The sequence below is a fragment of the Gobius niger genome, assembly GCF_951799975.1.
Source record: "Gobius niger genome assembly, chromosome: 17".
Taxonomy (NCBI): Eukaryota; Metazoa; Chordata; class Actinopteri; order Gobiiformes; family Gobiidae; genus Gobius; species Gobius niger.
Window position 1 is genome coordinate 20,711,839 of NC_136868.1, and position 24,021 is coordinate 20,735,859.

Consider the following 24,021-nt stretch of genomic DNA (forward strand, 5'->3'; position numbering starts at 1 on the left):
TACATGGGATGTACCACCGAATCATAACTGAAGTGGAGGATATCAAGAAATCCTACAAATGAGTCATGACTAAACAGAGCTGGACTGAAGGACAGCACAGAGGCACTCATCATGGCTGCACAGGAGCAGGCCTTGAGCACCAGAGCAATAGAGGCCCAGATCTACCACACCAAACAACACCCCAGGTGTACACCCACCCACTCACAAACTGCATCCCTTCACATACCCACCCTCTCAAACCAACACGCATCACCCACTCCCAACCAGCCTTCCCATACCCACACACTTCCACCTGCACCCAACCCTCCTTCCCCATACCCACACACTTCCACCTGCACTCAACCCTCCTTCCACATACCCACACACTTCCACCTGCACCCAACCCTCCTTCCCCATACCCACACACTTCCACCTGCACCCAACCCTCCTTCCCCATACCCACACACTTCCACCTGCACCCAACCCTCCTTCCCCATACCCACACACTTCCACCTGCACCCAACCCTCCTTCCCCATACCCACACACTTCCACCTGCACTCAACCCTCCTTCCACATACCCACACACTTCCACCCGCACTCAACCCTCCTTCCCCATACCCACACACTTCCACCTGCACCCAACCCTCCTTCCCCATACCCACACACTTCCACCCGCACCCAACCCTCCTTCCCCATACCCACACACTTCCACCCGCACTCAACCCTCCTTCCCCATACCCACACACTTCCACCTGCACTCAACCCTCCTTCCACATACCCACACACTTCCACCTGCACTCAACCCTCCTTCCACATACCCACACACTTCCACCTGCACTCAACCCTCCTTCCACATACCCACACACTTCCACCTGCACTCAACCCTCCTTCCCCATACCCACACACTTCCACCTGCACTCAACCCTCCTTCCCCATACCCACACACTTCCACCTGCACTCAACCCTCCTTCCACATACCCACACACTTCCACCTGCACCCAACCCTCCTTCCCCGTACCCACACACTTCCACCCGCACCCAACCCTCCTTCCCCATACCCACACACTTCCACCCGCACCCAACCCTCCTTCCCCATACCCACACACTTCCACCTGCACCCAACCCTCCTTCCCCATACCCACACACTTCCACCTGCACCCAACTCTCCTTCCCCATACCCACACACTTCCACCCGCACCCAACTCTCCTTCCCCATACCCACACACTTCCACCTGCACCCAACCCTCCTTCGCCATACCCACACACTCCCACTCACAAGATCTTGAGAGCTTGCTTGTATGTCGTCCCAATAGGCTTCGAAGTGATCTTACCCTCAAGCACCCAACTTGTCATAAAATAGAGCTTAGCTGATTCAAGCGTTACAGCGAGTTTGAGGAAGTTTGGTGCATGTTTGCTACAGCTGTCTTTCATTTTAAATGTACTAAATACGAATATATCTGTGTAGGCTCTCAGTCGTACAGAAGTTGTCCATCTTCAATGAAGGTTCTTGAGTCATTTTCTGTACTCTGTAGTTTAAGAGTAGAACGTTTCACCTCTCATCCAAAAGGCTTCATCAGCGAACGTTTATGCTAAGCCCGCAGACGATCTATAGACCAGTGGGATCTGTTTAACAAAATGCCATTCAGAGATGATGCTGTCTTTATGCACCGCCAACCCACTCACACTACCCTCCTCCTCACTTTTCTTTTCTCCGTACGCAAATTTAGTTTTTTGTTCGTATGTAATGTACCAGTAAGAATCGAACCCCTGTTCTTTTCCCTCTTTGTTTTCCCTCTTGAACGTGACCATTTGTTGACATTCGAAAAGATGCCGTCTGTATCTACAAGCACTATCTTTTAGGCCTTTTTATCTTCTATTGCGTTAGGTAGACAATTTTGATTTTGTGCATTTTTAAGCATCTAGACTTTATAGTACTCTTTCTGGAATTCTTTTGTGCCATTTTTACTTGACACTTGCTTTTAGCAGCAGTGTCGACATCAATTTCTTAGAACTACTTAAAGAGCCCAAAAGCTATTCATTGACTTCTTTCACTTTCAAGTGACTAAAGGTTGTTCAGCATGTACAAAGACCTGTGCAGTTCGCCATGGGGGAAAAAAAATAAAAAAATAAAAGATGCACAGTGACAATGTTAGCAGCAGACTCCAAAAAGGAGTGAATAATAGAGAGGAAAAGAGTGTATGTGACAGGTCTGCAGTCACTAAGAGTTAGCAACATGCAAGTGTGAGAGAGTCCATACTCCCCAAAGTTCATCCTGACATTTTTTATAAATACACACTGTACTGCACTACAGCAGCAAATAAGGCACTAACCTTTCCCACTTTTTCTCTGATGTTTTTGGCTCGATGTACCAATAAAAGAATTCATAAAATAAAGATAATGCAGTGAATCATTCATAATACTATAACTCTGAGTTCATCCATTGAAGCACACAGTAACCACAAAGTTTTTGCTGGATTTAGAGTGGGTGTGTTAGAGTGGGTGTAACATGCAAGCAAATAAACAGGTCCGCAGTTGTTTTGCCTGTGGCTACTTCTTGACATCAACATAAATCAGTTTACATCAGAAAATCTGTATTAGACTTGCACTCGCACACTCAAGTTTTCAGGATTTATGTTACAAGCTTAAAAATGTTATGTGCGGATGACTAGAAGCAATTATGCCTAATAAAATAGTGTACATTTCACAGGGAAACTGAATAAATAACACGCACTATGATAGTGTACGTAAATGTGCTTTTCTGTTAGTCTCTTCTTCCCTCGAGTCATGGAAGTATATGCAGATTAATTTTAACACTGTGGAAGCTTAAACACAATGGCTTGATCCAATTTTAATCAAGCTTTACTGTGAAAGGAAATTGCATGTATTTAAAGTTAAATTAGATGCTTTTTCCTGTTATAGTGTTGTCGAAACACTTTACTTACTGCCACCCATAACTGAGATGAGAGATGAAATAATTCAAAGTGTCTCTACATTTGAAATCCACTGTGAGTTTTTGAACGTTTTTTTTTATATGGTACACAGTGGATGCTGTCCTGAATATAGAGATCACTTATGACCCATGAGTACTGAGGGTTTGGTCCCACACGGCCACTGCACCTGAAATAAATCACAGCTGGAGGGCTACATATATCACACTCCATTTCAAATGTGTTTTGTCCACTACATCTATGTTATAAATGTGCATTTGGACTTTGACAGCAGGGTCCTGTTTGAGAAATGCAATACATTACTGGTTCCTCAGACAAAGTGGCAGTTGTAGAAAAGTAACATAATGGGATTTTTTATGTGAAAAACTGAGGGCAAAGGAAGGGCATTAGGGTTGCTTTATATTGTGCAGAAAACAGAGTGGAACTTCCATGCCTGATTTTACTGTGTCTGAAATGGTGTCATTTAGTGCAAATAGCTTCAAAGGGAAATCTCCTTAAATATTCTCACTTTCTGTTCTTACCTGTACTTAATGTATTGCATTTATCTTGCTCTGCTTTATCGTGCTCTGGTCCCCCAGTCCTTCAGTCCCTCCTAGAAGAAGTCCTGAAGGTCCTGCAAATGAAAAAAAAATACCAATATGTATGAAAATTAATAACAAATATATACTGTATAATGTGTAATAAAAACGCAGCTGAGCACATTACTCAGTTTTGTGGTGACTTCCTGTGATATTAGTGCTCTCAGCTTTAGTTTAGTTTTTGTTGAAGTAGGTAGAAACATGAGTATGTACGGACCTTTTCTTGGGCATCAGGGATTGGAATGAAGCCGCAGACCAGGAGACGAGGCGTCATTTTGAAGATATGATTGGCTCCAGTGAGTAAAGTTAGTACCAGTGGGCCTCATACACGACACCTTCTCACGCACACATTTATTCTTAAGGCCTTCTTTGGAAGGTTTTTTGCATTCACAGAACTTTTTCTTAGCTGAAAACGAGAACAGCCAGGAGGACTCTTACGCACAAAAACTCATATACAGTCAGGTCCATAAATATTGGGACATCGACTCAATTCTCATCTTTTTGGCTCTACAAACCACCACCACAAAATATTTGAAATAAAACAATGATGTGCTTAAACAGCAGACTTGCAGCTTTAATTTGAGGGTATTTACATCCAAATCGGATGAACGGTGTAGAAATGACAACTGTGTGTATGTGTGCCTACCAAAGTAATGGGACAAAGTAACAATTATAATCAAACTTTTTCTAGAAGGTCTAAAAGGGAAGGCATAGATGTCAACAGACACTTTCATCCCTGGTGATGCTCTGCCATAGCCTGGCTATCACCAGACAAAATATTACAAGTTATATTTAGTCTGGGTACCACAATTCATTTTCTCTTAGGAGAGGTGTGGTTTACGATCGTCGATAGTCGTTTATTGGGCGCTACGGATGTCTATCATATGTGTCTGCATGTAGCCTACAGCCAATCATATCAATTGTATCTTTGGAAGCTACACTAACGGTCTACAGCTTGATCGAAAGATGGCGTCGCATCTGCTGCTGTCACGTTGGATCCGTAAACAATTTGAATAAATTGACAATTTTTTAAACAAACTACAAGCTTCAAATAGTGCGTCATTGTCTTGCCGTCCCTCCTTGTTCTGTGATTGGTCCCCAAATCCATGCGAAGATTTCAGCCATGGTCCCCAGGCAGGAATGTTTGCCAGTACCAGAGGGATTGTAGGGTGGTCACCTCATCTCTCCAAGTGGACAGCCCGCTCTCGAGGTCTTTCATCGTGGCCTTAACTTCCTCCATTTCTTCATGAGTCGCGTCCTTACAGCTAGCGAACTCATCCTTCACACCCTGCACCTGCTTTCGGGGTTTTCTGAGTACTCTGGTCCGAGGGTGCACCAGGCCTAGCCGTCGTTGATCGGTCGTACTCGTATTTCCTCAAACTAGATGCCATTTCAGCCTGAAGCAAAGCAAATCTTAATAGATTGTAAAATACTACTATTAGGAACTTTTAATTAACATTTAGCGGGAACCTCCACAAAGATGTCTTGCTCCATTGCTGGCTCGCTAACCAAAACATCGCAAGACGTGTGAAAGTTTTTGTTGATGAGACGAGACAAAAATCTTCGTCAGAAGTTTACAGACGCTTGAGCACGGAGCCATAGTACCGATCCAGAGCCATCGTCTGAAAGTCACATGGTCTCACATGCTGCGCTCTCACTCACGCTCTCTGTCTCTCTCCCCCAGCGCTTGAGTAAGCGAGGGACTGACAGCAGGACGAAGTGTTTTTTCACAAATAATACTGTAGCGGTATGAACACAGAGAACATGTTGATGATTGAATGTGCACACTGTGCGTTGTCAATAAACAACCTCAAAGCGATGATCAAAGGATGAGGAGAGCGGCCGCTGTACGGAGAAGCCTGTTCACAATGACGACAGTTCTGCATATTCAGGGATCAGTGTCCCTGGATGAATGAGAGCCTTCACAAACATGTCTGCATATTGTACATGTAATCTGTTTGTCAAAAGCTTGATACAACGTGTCAACCTTGATCCCAATTTCCAACACATTGATCTAAATTAATTTGTAATACATTTGCCAGCAGAACAGGCATGTGTTATATTTTATCCTTCTCCAGCCTCGGCTGTCTGAGTGGGTTGGCCAATTACACTTCAGGAAAACACTACATTCATAGTGCATGTATCAGCAGTGAACTGTCAGCAGAAGACGAAGGTCAATTCACTTTTGTCCCTTATGGCTTCTGTCCATGCTGCAGTAAGTCTTAATAATACTACATTTGTTTTTCTTATTTTTGTGATTTGAACTTTTTTTTTTTTTTTTTCTATAACACATATTTATTTTAATATTTATTTTTCAGACTGAGATCCCCAGGGGTAAAATGTTGTGTCTCTTAACTCAAAAATACGATTGATCTTTTAATAAACAATAACCAATCACATTATCATCAATTAGCATCTTCTTTTCTTATAGCACACAAGCCAGAAAAAGACAGGGAAATTTAAGGCACTTTGCATAAGATAAAGCATGAGCCACGAGTCAATTCATATTCTTCCCATTAAAAAAACTGCACACACCGCCGGATTTATGAACTAAAAAAATAAATCTGACATACCCGTTACTCACAACAGTCCTGCGTTATGATAGTCTAGTCCCTGATCTCTTTCATCTTGTTCATAATTCCTCAAGGTTATTATGAGAGGAATATTAAAGGCTGCCACTCTCTTTCCCCTGTGTGCGACGCTAAATGGACTCATTGTAATTATGGCTTTCATGCATGGCGAAGTACTTTTTGGAGGTAATTTGAAAAGATCAGAGGAATAAAGTGAAAAGAAAAAAAAAAATCTGTGACAACCCAAGAGTCAAAATGTATTGCGAGTGTCTCAACCCCAAAACAGAAAACACCTCTGTCACAATAGCCCAGAGTGTATGACAGTATTATCACAGTTATTAACAGTAGAGGGAGCTTTAGTAATGCAAATTAGAGCCGTGTCTGTGTCATGAACAGCCCTCACTCCCTCCCTTTCAGCTGCACTTGTCACAGAACATTGGTTGTTGACTCATTTCCAGCCCTGTTAAATGTCCTTCCTAACCCCCGAAAAACCACATTTTATGCATCTCTTCCAAAACAGAAGTGGTGTAGAAAACTCATATGCTCTCAAAACACTGGGAAAAAAATTAACACAAAAGTAACTCGGCAAATTCCTTTAACTCTCAACAAAGATGAGAGGGGATTTCTACAGGCTAGCCTGGGCCAGTTTTCTACCAGGGGAAATAAAATAAAGTTTCAGATATAAAAGGAAAGAAAAAAAAAACACTTGGACACACTATAGGAGTGCTGCACTCACCACATTAGATTTCAATGGAAGGTTCAGACATGCAGCTTGATAACAGTGAAGACTTCAATCTTCCCCCGCCGGCCTGCAAGATGAAATTTGAAGATATGATACAGAATACAGTGACACTATACGGATTTATTAAAAAGATGGAGGAACTCTGACAGCGAGGTGCTTTTGTGATTTGCATAAAAATACCAACAGTAACAATTGTTTGGCAACAAGCGGCTGAGGGGTTAGCGCTCTTGCCTCACAGCAAGAAGGCTGCAGTGGGCCTTTCTGTGTGGCGTTACATTCTACTCATGTTCTTTTTAGGACTCGACCAATGGGCGAGGAACATGCTTTCTCTATGGTCCTCATGACGGGGAGCTTACATTGCTGTAATACCACCCCCTTGTGGCCAGGGGCGACTCCAAAAGACACTTGGTAGACAGGATTCTAATGGGACTTCAGACCTCCATAGAACGGCATAAAAGCCAGGCTCCAAAAGGTTTTTCTTTTTATAAAAAATGCTATGACCCATGTGCCAACACTGGGGTAGGTGAACTATTTCTAACCACGCTGGTTTGAGTATATCAGCCCAAAATAGCGGAAGCCTTTTCAGTGCATTGACTGGCTCCAGAGCCTGTCAATCAAGCTCTGGAGCTCTGTGGAGGCTCCGCCCACCCCGCGAGGGCAGGGCTTCCCGCATTTTTGTTTCCTTTTAAGGAACAGGCTGCGTAGGAGGAGATTGAGCGGCCATGTAAGTTTCACAGATGACTCAGGAGGACCTTTACTATGAACTGAATAGGTAATCATGAATGTCTAATTATTATATCTATGGGCTCAACCTTGTTAAGAACCTTGTTATTGAAGCATGGCTTATATGGGACTTGGTTTACGCAGCAATCCGAATATTATGACCTTGTATAGTCCAGAGTGTGGATTTTTGGTGGTGCTTGGTGTAAAGGGGAACACTGCCTTAACGTTAACCCTAAAAGAGTTTTTGAAAGAACTTAACATTTAGGCCAGTTTAAAATCCCTTTCGTTTTGCAACTTTGCAAACACTTTGTCGAACCCACAAACTGCATTCATTGTTAATTGCTAATGCATTAACCCCAATGTGTCACCCACCGATTTGGTGTCACTATGTCAACATTTCATCACCGACAAATGTGTCATCTCCAAGACAACCGCGGTGCAGTCTGTTATGTAGGTTAAGCCAGACATGATGCAGGTCATTCAGCCCTCAAGGCTCCTTACATAATTAAACTTTAGCTTCAATTGTCTCAACATTTATTTTGGAAAATGTATGTTTTTAAACTAGTATGTTGCGTGAGATGGAATCCTTTTTATTCCCCATGTAAAGCGTCTTTGAGTGTCCAAAACACACTATGCAAGTTTGATGTAGTATTATTATTATTATTATGATGATGATTATTATTAATTTTAGCTTAAGCTTACTTACAGTTGGGCCATGGATTGGAGGGGGGGTGGGGGGTGACCTTCTTGCCTGGACCCAGCAATAAAGTCTGTCAACGACCTTACAAGCATGTAATTACAAGCATGTAATTACAAGCATGTAATTACAAGCATGTAATTACAAGCAAAACGAAAAGCTGTTGGCAAGCAGTCGAGATACATTATCAAATAGCCTAGGCCTACAAAGTATTTAAAGTAAAAGGCTGAAAAAAGTTCATGATGAGGTAAAAAGAAAAAAAAAAGGTGTTTAGTGACATTTTGTTTGGGCCGGGTAAATATTCATTTTTAGAGCCCAACTTAACTTGGTTTTCCTGGTGCACTGCAGTGTTAATTTCGTCGACTAAAATATTTAGTCTTAATTTTAGTCAAAGTGTTATTTTTGACGACTAAAGTTGGACTAAAACTAAATTAAAAGTTTTTTCATGAGACTAAAACTATGACTAAAATGTCCAGATATTTTAGTCGACTAAAATAAGACTAAATAAAAATGAAAGGGAGAGACTAAAATCATCCAAACTTCTATTGACCGTCTGAAAGAGCCTCATATCATGTAAAGTCACTGCCAAAGGATCAGCTCTGAGCTTTGTCCATGTGGAGCAGCTCCATGAAGCAGAGGAACAAGATTAAATATGATTATAATGAATATGATCAATGCGAAGTCGACTAAATTCGTCCTAAATTTACTTGCAATTTTAGTCGACTAAAACTAGACTAAAATTGAAGATATTTTTTTTGACTAAAACTAGACTAAAATCGAATTACATTTTCATCAAAAGACTAAGACTAAAACTAAATTAAAATATGCTGTCAAAATTAACACTGGTGTACTGCCCATGCAGGGGTTCCTGTACACTTTGTAACATTGTCTTGTCTTCTACGGTCCTACATTAAACGTAGGGCAAGTTTGAGATGTTTTTCGAAGTTTTCCAATGGGACCCATCTGCGTCATCGCCTGTGTTCTCCGCTACCGCCGCCGCTCGGTGCGTTCATTTGCTTATGGGGCATAAATAGGGGTGGCTCTTCAGTCGATATCTATAATTGCTCCTGGCTCGTATCAATACGTACAGGTTTCACCGCTCCATCACGAGCCACTGGGAACGGGTTGCCCGGGAAACGGCCGCATGGCAACAGGATCAGAGCCTGGGGGTTGTCTGCTTCTAGGTCTGCTCCCATTTTACATCGCATTTCCTCACTAGATGGTGTGCGAGCCACTGGAGAGTAGACTACACTTCACCCGCACCGTGGGCTCCGAAACATCCAGCAAGACAATCCTGGCTGGGACAGATCGCAGCGGATCGTTTCTTTTTACTCGGAGGACATAAAGTGTGGGAATAAAACCTCTTTTTCTACTCTTTCCCCGCTCTTTTTTTTTTGGAAGCAGACTTGGGAAAAGGCGATAACACTTATTACAGCTGTGATGGACATAATGATCGCGGTGCAGGATGCTTGCGTCTCTGGTCAGTGGCTTACTGCGATCATCCTGAGCCTGTGCTGCTTTCTGCCGTCCTGTCTGCCCGCTGGACAAACTGTGGACTACTCGGCGCCGGTGGAAAGTGTGGTCAGCAGACAAGGCGACACCGCTTTGCTGAGGTAAAGAAACATGCTAACACAACTTCACTTTTCCCCCTCGCGACTTTCCCCCCATCCTTCCGAGTGGCTCCAACCCATTTAAGCTGCAATAAAAGTACTCTTGCTATGAGATCTATCGCCAAAAAAAAACAAAAAACGCCCGAGATGTTGGCACCATAGCGGTTTCCCTCCATCCCGTCCTTGTTTTCGCCTGCCAGGGGGGGCTGCGCTGCGCACCGCGGTCAGTGCAGCGGGACCTCTACGCAGGACGCGGAGGAGGAGGCTGCACGAGCGGGTTAGCTTGGCCGGATGCTAACAATAAAGTTTTACCGAAACGCTTTCCCCCTCTCGCGCGTTCACCAAAACACATCACACGTGCATCCGGGTTTCTCCGCGATGTTACCATACCATAACATGTTTCAGTGTTTTGGAGTTGAAACGCCCGCGTGCGTCTCATGTTCCGTAGTGTTTTGTTGCTTTTTCTTATCCCCCCCCCCCACTGTGCTTGGTTAGCGGCACCTTGCATTTGTGCGCGCGAGGGTCCTCTCAGTGAGCAATGTGATGTCGCAGTTTCATAACGAGGCGCGTGCTGGGGAATAGAGAGCCGTGTACGTAGGCTGCACGCGCTATGAATGTTGTCTTCTTCGTGTGTTTTTTGTTGTTGTTGTCTTCTTCGTGCATTGATCGGAAGGACTGAGTGGCAATGACGCGCCGCTGTCCCTCTCCCTTTTTGAGCACGCAACGATGCCTTTTCACAGGCGTGGCTTACACTTTGGTTAACATTTTTTGTTCTTGTGCTGTTTGAAGTATCCCTCCAGTGTAATCTGATCTTTAAAGTACTGCAGATGCACACAAAAGTTATGACATCTTTTGTGTGACAGTTGACTTGATCGGTTTGAGGGTTTGGAGGAGAGGCTATAGGGGCAAAGCCTGTCCCCTTTTCAATGCTGTGGATGCTGACTGAGCCTGACTTCGGGGTGTGGACGTGAATTTAAAATAACTGAAATGTCTGCTCTTGGCATTTTGCTCTGTGTGGTTGGCGTTAAAAGCCGGTTTATATCTTTAAAGTCATTACATTTAGCCATAAGAAACTCTTTCATGTTACCAGGAGGGTATGTCTATAGATGAGTTGGTGCAGCTACATCAAAGATTGCCCCTCAGAAACAGCTTGAAGATATTTTTACCACTAGGCTATATTCCTTCAATGCCTCCGGGGGCCGCCCTGTCAGATAGACTTACCCCACTAACAGTCTTTTAAGAGAGGGCGTTTAATTCCCTGGTGTCAATCTGGGTTGGCTGCGATCAGCGACACAAGCTTTGTCTGGATCCTGACGGTTTATTGGATGGGAGATTATCCTTATGCTATGAATCAGCTCAATAAACAAGCTGCCCCCGCCGCCACAACCCCCCCCCCCGGCAACACTCTCGTCTTCAGGCAGGTCACCACCTTGGTAAATGCCAGCAGGAAACATACAAATGGAAAGAAGGGAAATACGTTGTTAGCTTTCCTTTCCTGAACTTTAAACTTGAATTAATGGGTTGCCTGTCTGCTTTATCCATTCATTGAATCCTTTCTTCACCTAAACTTGCTCCGGGTGCTGGCTATTTGTTAACCGCCAGAATAAATGCAATGATTTATCATGTATCTTAAAAAGAAAATTTCCAGGGTAAAAAAAAAAGGACGAGAAATCTTCACACAAGCCAGAGAAATGTGACTGTTTGTACTATCAACAAGACCCTTGGCAATCTGAAGGCAATTTTGTCCCGACTCTTGAAATTCAATGCAGGCAAAAAAAAATGTGAGCGTTCCCAAATAGTGACAAAGCCAAGAGCATGTAATTAGTCATTTCTGTGGATTATGGAGTGGCTCCCACAAGATGCATCCACTGTCACGTGTTCATTTCCCCTCTCTTTAATTCCTCGCACATCCACGCATGTTACCGGGTCCATAACAATAATGATTTAAGCCGTTGGAAGATGAGGAATGGTTCACATGTGTGTTATCAGGCGGCCTTTTAATTTGTTTTGAGTGCTGAGAGGCTGCAGGTCGTTTCAAAGCCTTTACCAAAGGCTCGGTCTTTGAAATGAGTTGGGAAGTTGCGGATGAGTGAACATAAGTTATGCTGCCGTTTTTACTTACAATGACCTGTTCGCCGGCGCTGCTTCCGTACAGAAAGCACACTGATGGAGCGCTGTTGGTAGCGAGACAAATTTGGATTTGAATTTAAGAGACAGCAAATCAAAATAAGTCGACGACGTCCTTTCCCTTATTCATTGTTTAACACTCATCACAGTAAGAGCGCTGGGAGCACGTCATGCCTATTTGATTTCTTTTAAAGGCAGGGAAAACCTGGGGAAGACGCTCTTACAGTAAAAACTTGACATAGTTGGGTCAATCCGCCAAATGTGTGCCTTTTCAGCTTTCAACACCCCTCTCCCCCAAAAAAGAGAAAAATAAAAGTTTTAAAAATTTATTTTTCTTGATATTATATTGGCATATGCTTAGGTGCACACAAATGCATAGGGGCCATTTCAGTCTCTCTTTTAATTTTTTTTTAATCGATTTCTCCACTTTATTCTCCTTCTACTGGTAACAGGAACGAACATAACAGTAAGGAGAAAATTTGACCAATTGGCCAATTGCAGGCTACTGTTAACTAGCGCAGAAGCACATGCTGTACCCACTGAAACTACATCTCTTGTACATGTTGATTACATAAGTGTGAACAGAAGCATAGTTGGATTTGGATTAACTGGAATGAGGTGATATTCCCCCCAAATGTCCACAAACAGTTCATAAAGTTAAATATAGAAAAGAAAGAGACTCACTGATTGGTTTAGATTATGGGAAAGATCTCTTCTGATGCAACAACTTCTTGATTGTGATGTCATTGGATTGTACCATTAATATTTGGGCAGTTTTTTTTGTTTTTGTGTTATCAGTTTTGGATTTGTGTTTTCCCATTCCTAGCCTGGTGAGACCAGATTCCCCTCTACAGAACAGTCTGGGACCCCCGCCCCCGTTGGCGGCATCAGAAAAATCAAAACAAGGCGGTGTTGTTCACGAGCAGCGTCACTCATGGGACGCTGAAGTCCCATCAATAACAATCTACGAACGGCGCACAAGAGAGAGCATGAGCGTGTGTCCAATCGGCGGTAAATGACCCAAAAACACTAGCCCGGCTAACGCCAGACTAAAATCACAAGTGATATTTAGTCTGGGGACCACCAATTCATTTTCTTGTAGGAGAGGTGTGGTTTACGATCGTCCATAGTCATTTATTGGGCGATATGAAAAAAAAAAAAAAAAAGTCTATCATGCGTCTGCACGTAGCCACAGCCAATCGTATCATCGTATCTGATGACGTACCCGCTGTAAACTTTCGAGCTAAAATATTTAGAACACGGCCTAAAGCTTGATCGAAAAATAGTGTTGCGTCTGCTGCTGTCATGTTTGATCCGTAAATACACTTTTTTTTTTTATCCGTAAATAAACTACAAGCTTCCGTATATCGAAGAGCGCGTCATCATCTTGCCGGCCCTCCTCGTTCTGTGATTGGTTCCCAAATCCATGCGAAAATTTCGGCCATGGTCCCCAGGCTGTTGTGCAGTTCGAAATGATTCGAGCGCACACAACAGCATGGCGTTAGCCAGGTTACAAAAACACATCAACAGTAGGTGAGTTTTGTGATTCATAATCCTGCGCGAATATTAATGCAAAACCGTTAATAACACCACATCAACGGCAGATGCTGATTGATTTACTGCGCTTCCTGTTTGCCTGCGTATGTACTGTGGGAAATGGAAATGACACTGTGGTGACCAGACACGCGATCGCTGCTACAGCAGTGAGTCTGGTCCCAGCCTGTTCATGTCCTCCTCTGCCTGCCTGTGGTGAGCAGCACTTGTGTCCATATATGGTGAATGATGGGCGAAGAAGACATATGCTAATTAGTTCTCACACGCACGCACTTCTAAGTTGGGACTCACCAACTTCAGAACACAGGTGTGAAGGATTTTCCACTAAAGAAAGTGTCGTGAATCTGGCACAGTTTCCTGACACTGACTTCGTACGGAATTTAAGAAGTGTCTTAAAGAAATAGGCCACAGTTTTTGTATACTGAGCATTTAGCCTCTCCTCCTCTCCTCTATGGGGTCAAAAGCTTTGAAGTTAGAGGCGACCAAGCTCTTCCACGTTTCCCCTATTTAAATACGGTTACGTGAGTAGTTACATGATCCAAGTATAGCTACACAAAATTAAACGATTTTCTAAGCGGATAAAAGGGGTACTATATTGTGAGGCGTAATAACACCTCATGAGCACTTCGACGTCCGCGCAGTAAAGTCGAAGTGCTCCTACAGTGAACGGTTGTGAATGAGGCCCAGTGTCTCACTGGTATTTATGTACTTGTGTCAGTCTAAATAAACTAAATATACCACGACATCTTATTTATTGCAGGTGCTTACGAAAAACATCCGATTATTTCCTACAATTCAGGAGTTAGCTCTTCCAGTCACACAGTTTTACTGGATCCATTTTCTCGCATCTCACACAGAACACACAACTGTTCTGTGCATCATTTCCTCACAACAGTGTCATTATCACAACTCTGAAAGGTCTTGACATTTACCATAAGCACTTGTGGCACAGACTTACATCAGTGCACATACCAGGCGGGTGAGAAATATTAATGAACCATTCCTTCTTTGCAGGATGACTTAAAAAACATGGGATTGCATCCCGTGCAGAGTGTATCCATAAGAAACTAGATTCTTTTAATGATCCCACTTTGTGTTAAAGGAATATCTTAACAGCTTGTTTTGGTATTTTAGGGGACGAGAGTATTCTGAATGTTGGAGTTAGCTGACAAGTATCTGCAGTTTCTTGCAAAACCTGGTCTATGGGTACAATCCATCTGGGGTACACCTGAGGCTGCCACTGTTAATTACCCCAAAGTCTTCTGCTTGTCTCTGCACCACATGCTCAGCGTGATCAGTGTGACAGTACTGTAGCATTGTCCATTATTCTCTTCATATTTCAACTGACTCAACCCAGAGAAATTCAATGCGAAATGCAATGTTTGAAAGACAAGTTTCCCATGTTTCTTATATTAGCTCTGATTTTTAACAGGTCACAATACTTTGAACTTCTTGGAACCATTTTTTTTTCTATAGTCAGTGGTTAGATGAGCCTTTCTTGAAACATTACCTGTAAATACCTTGGATGCTATTGCGATATTGTTGTTATAAAATGTTATGGTGATTTTTTTTTTGTCAAAGTGTGGCATCATGGCAAATGGGTCTTTGACCTTGTTTTTTTCCTACACACACATGGTTAAGGGCTTGGTAGCACAGGGGTCAGAAAGCCTGATCTACTGTCTCCTTTTGCTCAACGGCTACAAAACGGGGCTCCTAAAGTATTCATAAGATTCATTATTCTGGCATTTGCAATGGATGTGATTAAAGGGAGCAGTCTGACATGGTGGAGAATTGACCAGTTTTGACTTATTAATGCACATTTCCAGCTTTATGATGATCAGCTTCTTGCATTTTACTTCACTTTTTTATGGATGAATCAACCCACTCACTGTAAATTTTATGCCGCACACAATTACAGTAGTAATTGTAACTGCTAACTAAAGCCCACTCATAGCAAGCGCTTGAGTGCATGGGTTTTGAATGAGACAGAATTATTGTATAGGAAACTACTACCACCTAGACCACTACAACATTAATTGCTATATTAAAAAAGACGCAAGTGCTAGTTTCTCTTTAGACGATTTATAATTGAAACTGAGTTTGTTTGTTTCAGTGGACGTGTCAACAATTTGGCTGGATCGCTTCACAGACAGAGTTCTGATTTCAACGTTAAACATAATTGACCAATTGCTATAGCTACAGGTGTCTTTGTTACATTCAATATAATTATCTTTTTTTTGTATAAGAATGTGATTGTCTGAGATTATCTTTCCATATCGCAATTCATTCTCCCTGCACTCTTTTAAGGAAGAAATGTAAGTACTAAGATTCAGTTTTTAACATTTCAGTAGCATTTCAATAGTCAACTTTTTCATGTTGTTCATATAAATTATAGTTTGAGCAAAAGAATTGATAAAAACTGTAAGCAACGCTCTCTTTGACAGTAAATCACACCTTTTGTATTCAACTACTGTGAATCAGTCTACCAGTGTTGCCTGATAGCATTGCATAACCCCATTCGTCAATACTTTTACATTTTGGGTACTCTGGGCTGTCAGCAAGTTACATTCAAAATGTCCTGACAGAGGGAGTTTGAAGCCCGAATAGGCAGAGAAGCCTTGAGGTAAAAACAGTGCATTTATGTGTGGCAGGTGCTTGGTATGCTGAACATGGAAATTGCCACTTAAGCTCTTGGGAAACTATACATTTAAAGAATTTGTTGTTGACATATTGGCTGACTGGGGGAAAATGGTGTACTGACCTTCCTTTAAATTGTTGCTTGCAATTGTAAAATCTGGCAAAAAAAACAAAACAAAAGTATGTGTCAAGGGTTTAATCACTGACATTTTCTGATGGCAAAATTAACGGCAGCCACTAAGAGCCATTTGCCGCCAAACTTTGCTCGCCCCGAAAATTGCATGCCTTACTGGTACACCAATTAGCAATCAGAACGCAATCCATGAACACAATAACACCCTGTGCTCTAGCGCTAACTCAAACTGTTCTCTCAACTTGCTTAGTATTGTCATTAGTCATTTGGTTGAATGTTGGTAGGGTCAAAGCATTTTAACTGAGTCTCTGGGTAGGCTTTGTGTCCCTTCCCTTTTTCAAAAAACAACTTACTGTCATCTGCGTAATTAGCGTGTGAATTTTTAGTCAGCTAGAAATGTTTGTTGGAGTCACATAACTAAAGAGCGTGCATTAGCGATTAATAGTGAATGGGGGGGTATGAGGCGGTGGAGCAAATCCATACCACTGGGAATAGTACTTAGTTGCCAGTTTGGGCTACAGACTAAAGTAACTCGAATCAAGAAGTGGAGGTTAATAAAGGACTGACTAAGAAGGCCCATTAACTGCTTGTTGCGCTGTAATGACTAAAGCTTTTGGCGAACAGTGAGACAAGGCTGCAGGGTGGCTATTGTGCTGTGTGTGTGACATGGGGTTTGCTTCTTTGCTTTTTGTACAGACGGCAAAAAATGTTGGCATAACTCCATTCCCAATGCGGTTTACTCAGTGGGAATATAAAGCAGCCCCCACATCATCGCACGACTCATTTTGAGGATTGTACAACAGTGTCTCAGTCACACAGGTGAGCGCTAGTGTCCCAACCATAGACTGTAGAATTAATAGACAGCTTCTACTCACTCCTCCCATCATGGTGGATTTACAGACTCCTCCTACCCCGCTCTGATGGAGCATTCCTAAAAAGGGCAAAAGGGCGGGATCTTCACAAGGGCGCGCAGTTCGGTCGTTGGTTCGGTTCTAGTGCTAACGGTCTGTTGATAAAAGTCCGGCCCTCATTAGTACATGAGATTTCTAAAATGTTTCTTTACAAAAACCAGCCTGGTTTCTTTAATTGTGCCTAACAAAGCGTTATCACAGGAGCAATATTTAACAGTAGAATGTTTTTAAAAATTAGAAACCAGGCTTAGAGCGTGTGTAATGTGCAATGGTTTCTAATGGAAAACTAGCTTGTTTTGCCGCCCATATATGGAGGCACTACAGCAATGGCGGCCCCTCAATCAATCAGTCAATCTTTATTTATATAGCGCTTTTCATACATTTCATGTAACACAAAGTGCTTTACAGATTTAAAAAACATTCTCTCACACCCACGTCCTCCCACAAATACAAACACATTGTCGCATTCACACTCTCCCCACCCACCTCCCCAGAGACACACCACACAAGCACATCACACACACTCGAGGTGAAACAATGGACGCAATGGACATAGGCTGAGGTACGGCTGAGGTAAGGCTGGATACAGATAAACCAGGTAAGTAAACCTCGAGTCGCGGTCACAAAGCAGAGCAACCAGCGGCCATTGGTCCCAACCCTATTCATCACTTATTTGGTCATAGATTGTTTTGAACTAACTGAGTGACTTAGCTCAGGAAAATAAGATGCAGGGCTAGCACACATGCTACCTTATGTTTTACACTGAGAAAACGTTAGCATTTTGGATATCCACGTTGCGTCGTATCAAATGTGAGATTGTTTCCGGCTCTAATAAGATCATTCGCTTTCCAAAAGTGTATTGAAGCACTGCAGTCAAATTCTCCCACAATGAGCAATTGCTTAGCACTGAATTCATCACCTGATCCTAGACTGACACTCATTATATTTCTAATTTTAGACTCTTTTCACCATTCATAATGGTTCTTTGATCTCAGCGCACAATACTTCCTTTTTCCCCTGTGCCGCACAATCTTCACCTGCCTCTTTTATTCCTCTTCCAAGCTTTGCATAATTTGCATCTAAATACGTTAACAGGTAAAAAGGAGTTGTAGCAGATCACAGTACCTGGCTCATTAAAACTCTTCCCCCATATTGCCTTATTTCCAGTGCAGAGGGATATTTTGCCACCAAGCCGAAAAGTTATCGTAAATCAAGCCTGGAAAATAAACAGCTGCCTGGGCTCATATCAATCATGAAATTATCAATTATCACATTTGGGGCCTCAGCTGGGGGCATTCACACAATTACAGAGAAGCACAAATAGCATCACCGTCTCAATCTCTGCTTTTACACTGCCTGAGGACAACTTATCTGCAGCCGATTTTTATCCCACCAAAACAAGTCTTTTTACAAGATTGTGTAATATAGTTCCTTTCATAGCGCAATGGAAATCAATATCCTATTACGCAAGTAAATTATATAAAAAAAAGATTATGTATGAGCAGGACAAACAACTATTACTTTTGCCATTATTTTGAGTGAAGTAATATTACAAAAAGAAGCCAGGGTTATCAGATCAGGATACCCACTGAACTAAGGCCCCTTTGTTCCATTGTAAAATCCAATTTTCAAGTTATCCAGGTACATACAACAGCAACCCCCTATACCCTGTCAATACTGTACATACCAGTAGTAAGTCTACACAGTTTTCTTCTGTGAATTGTTTATTTCTTGGTCCATAATTCAGTAGATGTTTATTCTGTGACAGCTAATAAGGATCTGAATAAACAAACGCAACCAAAATCTTTAAAGTCACATCGCTAACAGGCTAATCTACTGCGCGCAATTCATTCTAGTTATTCAATTTTCACAGTCTCTCGAAAATATTCAAATCATTCACATCAAAATAAGAGACATTGATGAAAATGACTGTACAATTTAGTTCCTGAAGCGCCTGCTCTTTTGGCTACAGTTTGGCATCACGCAAGAGGGGATTAATGCTTGAAGTTAATTAGCATTGATCTCCAGGAAATACAAGAGGAAATGTAATAGCAGATAACACGGCACAAATAAATGTCAGTTGTTGCAGGCAAATGAAAGTCGTTTGATATTATACCCAAGTTTTCGCAGTACTTCAGGCACCTCAGCAGCCTTCCTGATGTCAGCAGCCAGATTCTATTCCCAGTGCAGCCTGTTGTTCAGCACTCTCCCAAACTGCCAGTTGACTTCAGTAGCAATACGGCGTCGTCTTTCTACCGCCTCGAACCTCAATCTAGGCACGGGCTTTGATTTCGACACAATACCCCCGCTGCCTTCCTCTCTCCACTCTGTGTGCGAGTGTCACTTTCATTTCAGAGAATTCACCCTTGTTTTTTGTTCTTTTTTGTTAACTGCGGCTTGCTGATGGGGTCTTTTTTCCTGTACAAAGGATAACTCCGGCAGCTTTGCTGTTTTTTTTTATGTGGCCTCATCTGAGCCATAAAACAAGTTCAAGAGGCTAACTCTTCATTCATACGCAGTTGTTGCAAAAGTAGGTTCTGGTGGAGGACTTCAGGAGGAGTTTACGCGCATGTGCTGTGTCACAGCATAAAAATACAGGGACTAGAAGGAGTTTAAAAATGTTAAAATTATATATTTTCCTCCCTTTTCGTGTTCCAGCCATGTCCTAATGTGTAGAATGAGCCCAGACATATTCACCACAAGTGCCTCTAAAATCCTGCACTGTCACTCACAAAGGTGTTAATTCAGGTCCGAAGTGCCTCATGCATGAGTTTAATATAGAACCTGCAGTTACGCGTAAGACCTGAGATGGCAGTAGTGAGTATAAAAATGACAACTTGCATCTAGTCCCTTTTAATCAGAGGTGCCCAAACTGCGGCCTTGGGGCCAAAAGTAGCCCTCAGACCAATTTTTGGTGTCCCTCAGGCTTCTTGTTAACGAGACTCACATCCCCAGAGATGGTCATTTTTAAGATAAGATAAGATAAACTTTATTGTCCCATAGGGGAATTTGTCTTGGACTTGCCATGCTGTGGTTCATACAATAGCAGTATATGAAAGTGCATTAAAATACATTCAAAAGAACAACAATCAACTCATTCGGCATCATTTCAACAGTGGAATATGGCTGTGCCATGACAATACAGTACAACAGAATGTGTTACACATTAAGTTGCCCAGAGTTTCATCAGGCAATAAGTGAACATAAAAGACCTAACACAAAGTGCTTGTTAAGAAGAGCAACCGATATTTAACAACTTACTGCAAGTTTAATCATTCAACATGATTAAAACCTGAAATACATTTTATTGTGAGACAAAGCTGGCTTTGAAGTTCCAAGCCTAAATAAAGGTGTGGGGAACTTCAGCTTTTTAAACCACTCAGTCTTGAATGCACAAAGCTGAAATTTGGACTGCAATGACCACCGCTCTGTGGCCTTCCACAAAAAAGTTGGGACACCCCTGTGTTACCCTATGGTCATGAATAAATTACTTCTTTTCTGCTGGTGATGTAAACTCAAGTTGGGGCTGTTGCACAAGGTGTTTGTGTGTTTTTTTTTTTTTTTTACTATCAGATCTACTAACCCTTACACATTTACCACCACTTGTCAGACTAAAAAGAAGCATGGAGCCACATATCAGCAAATATCCATACTAGCATTACAAACAACTCTTATTCCCAGAGCATCGGACCAACAACATTTTCATTAATTTCATTTATTTATCAGGACAATATACAGACAATATACATTATGCTCGTGAGCAAAGATGCTTGTACCAGACCGTTAACCTGGCTAACACCAGACTGCTGTGTGCGCTCGAATCATTTCGAACTGCACAGCAGCCTGGGAACCATGGCCGAAATTTTCGCATGGATTTGGGAACCAATCACAGAACGAGGAGGGACGGCAAGACGATGACGTAGTTTATTTACAGATAAAAAAGAAAAAGTTTATTTATGGATCCAACATGACAGCAGCAGACGCGATGGTATTTTTCGATCAAGCTTTAGGCCGTGTTCTAAATAGTTTAGGTCAAAAGTTTACAGCGGGTACGTCATACGTCATCGGATACGATGATACGATTGGCTGTGGCTACGTGCAGACGCATGCTAGACATTCGTAGCGCCCAATAAACGGCTATGGACAATCGTAAACCACACCTCTCCTACGAGAAAATGAATTGGTGGTCCCCAGGCTAAACATCACTTGTGATTTTAGTCTGGTGTTAGCCAGGCTACCAGACCGTATTGCCATCTGTAGTCCTAGGGGACAAAAGGAGAATTACAATGTGAATAATGGCAAAGGTGTACTCTATAGACAGAAGTCAAACAGCTCCAACACATAATTTAAACAGCAGACTACCTCTTATCCTCTACAGCTACAATGATATGAGAGAATAAAGGAGTCGTTTATGTCCTGCTAAAGTTAACAACAGCGCTGAACCCGGACAGATGTGAACCGTGGTGTATCGCGTCCTTGCGTCTGTTTGAAACTCCATAAACATGCGAGGAGTCGTCCAAAAAGCGAATAATATCCAAGTAATCTGCTGGTGTTATTAGCCAGTTTCCCAGCTAGTGTTTACAGAGAGCGCGTGCAACTTAAGTGAAAGTAACCAATGAAGAGTCTTCAGCATGGTGTGCTGCTCCGTGACAGGGTCCGGGGCTAAATCCGGCTCAGTCCCAGAACCAAGTGTAGCCTATATGTGTGTACTAGCTGAGACCCGGCCTTTGGCCGGGCCTCGCTAGTCCCCACATTTGATATTCAGAGATTATGAGTTATTACAAAGAAATGTCCAGTATAGTCCCTATAACCCGTCACTCAGTACAGCTGTAGACCCGCAGTAAGCAGACCAGTGGTTCCCAACCCATTCCTAAAACTATGGCCACTCCAAATGTTTAAAATAATGAATGCTAAAAATAATTTCAAACAAACTGCAATTGGAGTGTTTGCACCCGTACTCCTTTCTTATAAACTACATCGACAATATGTTGCAAAACTCAGGGAATAGAAATCAAGAAACAGTGGAATATTTATGGAGAAATATTAGCGGTTCAGCTCTAACGGTTCGGTTCACGGTGCAGGACCCGTGGTTTGGAGCAATCTAAAAAATAAGAAGTTGTTTTTTATTAGACAGTATTTATATCCTTATAATACAATTGGCAATGCTTTCAAAGCCGATTTATAGAATGTAAAGAAGAAATAGAGAAGAAATGGTACAGCAGCAAAGTAAAAAAAAACATTAAAAAAAAAAAAAAAAGCAACAGTGCAGGCCATGCGCTCGTTAAGTGGTTTCACTTTCGCTTTCCGCACACGGAGGCTGAAGCTCTCGGAGCAGCGCGTTTCATTTGAAGCTCGTGTTTCTGCGTGTACTTTTTTTCGGAGACAAAACTTTGGAGACGGAATATGACCAGGATTGGATCTTACGCATGTGTCTGAGCTTCTGACATGACAGCACTGGATCTGTAATGAACCACAGCCTCGGTCACTGCAGTCTATGGTCACTGCAGGAGAGACTTAAACAAAGACGCGTAGATGTGTTTTGGAGGATGTACCTGTACCTGCGGAGCGTCTGCAGCTGCAGTTTAGGGTGAGTGACGACGACACACATCGCCCTGTTAGGATGCGCGCACGCACACATACACATAAACACACACGCACGGCAGTCAGATCTCGTGCACTCGCGTTGTTGTGACGGCGGGTTGTCCTCGGACAGCAGCACCGCGGTCCATATGGACCCGTGACCAATGCCCGCGGCCGGTGGGACGGTGACGTGGGGGCCGGCCGCGGATTTTTGGGAAATGAACATGGCAAGTCTTATATAGCGCTTTTCCAGACGCTCGTCGGTGTACAATTTGTTGCAGTATTCATTCAGTCCACTGCGCACATCAGCCCCCACCACCAACCACGCACACACTCACTACTGTCGCCAGGTTCCCAAACGGTCTCCCATCCCAGTCCTAACCAGGCCCGTCCCTGCTTAGCTTCAAAGTCGGTATGGGAAATAAAAATGGCGGCGCCCAGGCGGCGGCCATGGAGATAGCGTTTTCTATAATAGATGTGCTGGAGCCACTGCCATTTATCGATCACTGTCATATTCATGCAGGTTCTCCGGACTAATCAGAACTAGCCCTTTTTGGTTCTTGTGGTAAAACTCGTGATCACTGAATAAAACTACAATGATTATACACAGTAATAATGACATTAGGCAATTAGAATAGCCCACGTAGCCCATTGATATTCAGCTTGAGTTAAAAAGATTCAAATGAATTGTTCTTAGGTGTTGGTACTCTTTGGCGTTTAACAAACAGAAACGTAAGAAAGAAAAGAAAAAACAAGGCGCTCTTCCAGCATCTACTTCAACTTCATTTTCTAAAAGGCCACAAGTAAAGAGTTGCACAGCTGAATAGTAACAGGTGAGGCTTTTCTGTTTAGAGTTTGCCCTAAACCTAACAAATGCACATATAATCAATCACCCCGCTATTATACTCCAGAGCAAGATACAGCTCTTGATCTGGAGATAGGTCTTAGATTGCTACATTGAGCAAGTAGTCCCCAACTGGAGGCGTCTTCAGATCTACAAATGTTAATGTGGATGAGAATCTATCTTAAATGAAAAACAAATGACAAATAATTCCTGTTATCCTAAGATACATGTATAATATGGTTTATTTTTAGTGCTCCGTGTTCATATAACTATTCCAAAACTGTCACCCTGGTACTTCTAGATATATGCATTGTGAACAAAGGTGGGAAATACAATGCAGGGTAAAGAAAAATAGTTTACATTGTACTACGCCTTCTCTCACAGTAT

The 24,021-nt window shown here is 42.5% G+C and overlaps 1 protein-coding gene and 1 long non-coding RNA gene across 3 annotated transcripts in view; one reads left to right on the plus strand and one right to left on the minus strand.

Annotated features, from left to right (window-relative positions):
- Positions 1–9,370, minus strand: part of LOC306977297 — a 69,046-nt gene extending 59,676 nt beyond the window's left edge. Inside the window, exons 1-3 of the long non-coding RNA XR_013793827.1 lie at positions 9,327–9,370; positions 6,813–6,885; positions 3,450–3,541 (exon numbers count right to left, since the gene is read on the minus strand). This is a non-coding gene — a long non-coding RNA (uncharacterized lncRNA). The remainder of the gene's footprint in view (positions 1–3,449; positions 3,542–6,812; positions 6,886–9,326) is intronic.
- A 44-nt stretch (positions 9,371–9,414) lies between these two features.
- negr1 (neuronal growth regulator 1) overlaps positions 9,415–24,021 on the plus strand; it is a 172,882-nt gene continuing 158,275 nt past the window's right edge. Inside the window, exon 1 of one of the 2 annotated variants that reach the window (XM_079575542.1) lies at positions 9,415–9,851. In XM_079575542.1, coding sequence (XP_079431668.1) covers positions 9,679–9,851 — 173 coding nt within the window. In that variant the 5' untranslated portion in view covers positions 9,415–9,678. The remainder of the gene's footprint in view (positions 9,852–24,021) is intronic. The other variant, XM_079575543.1, reaches the window with a different exon arrangement.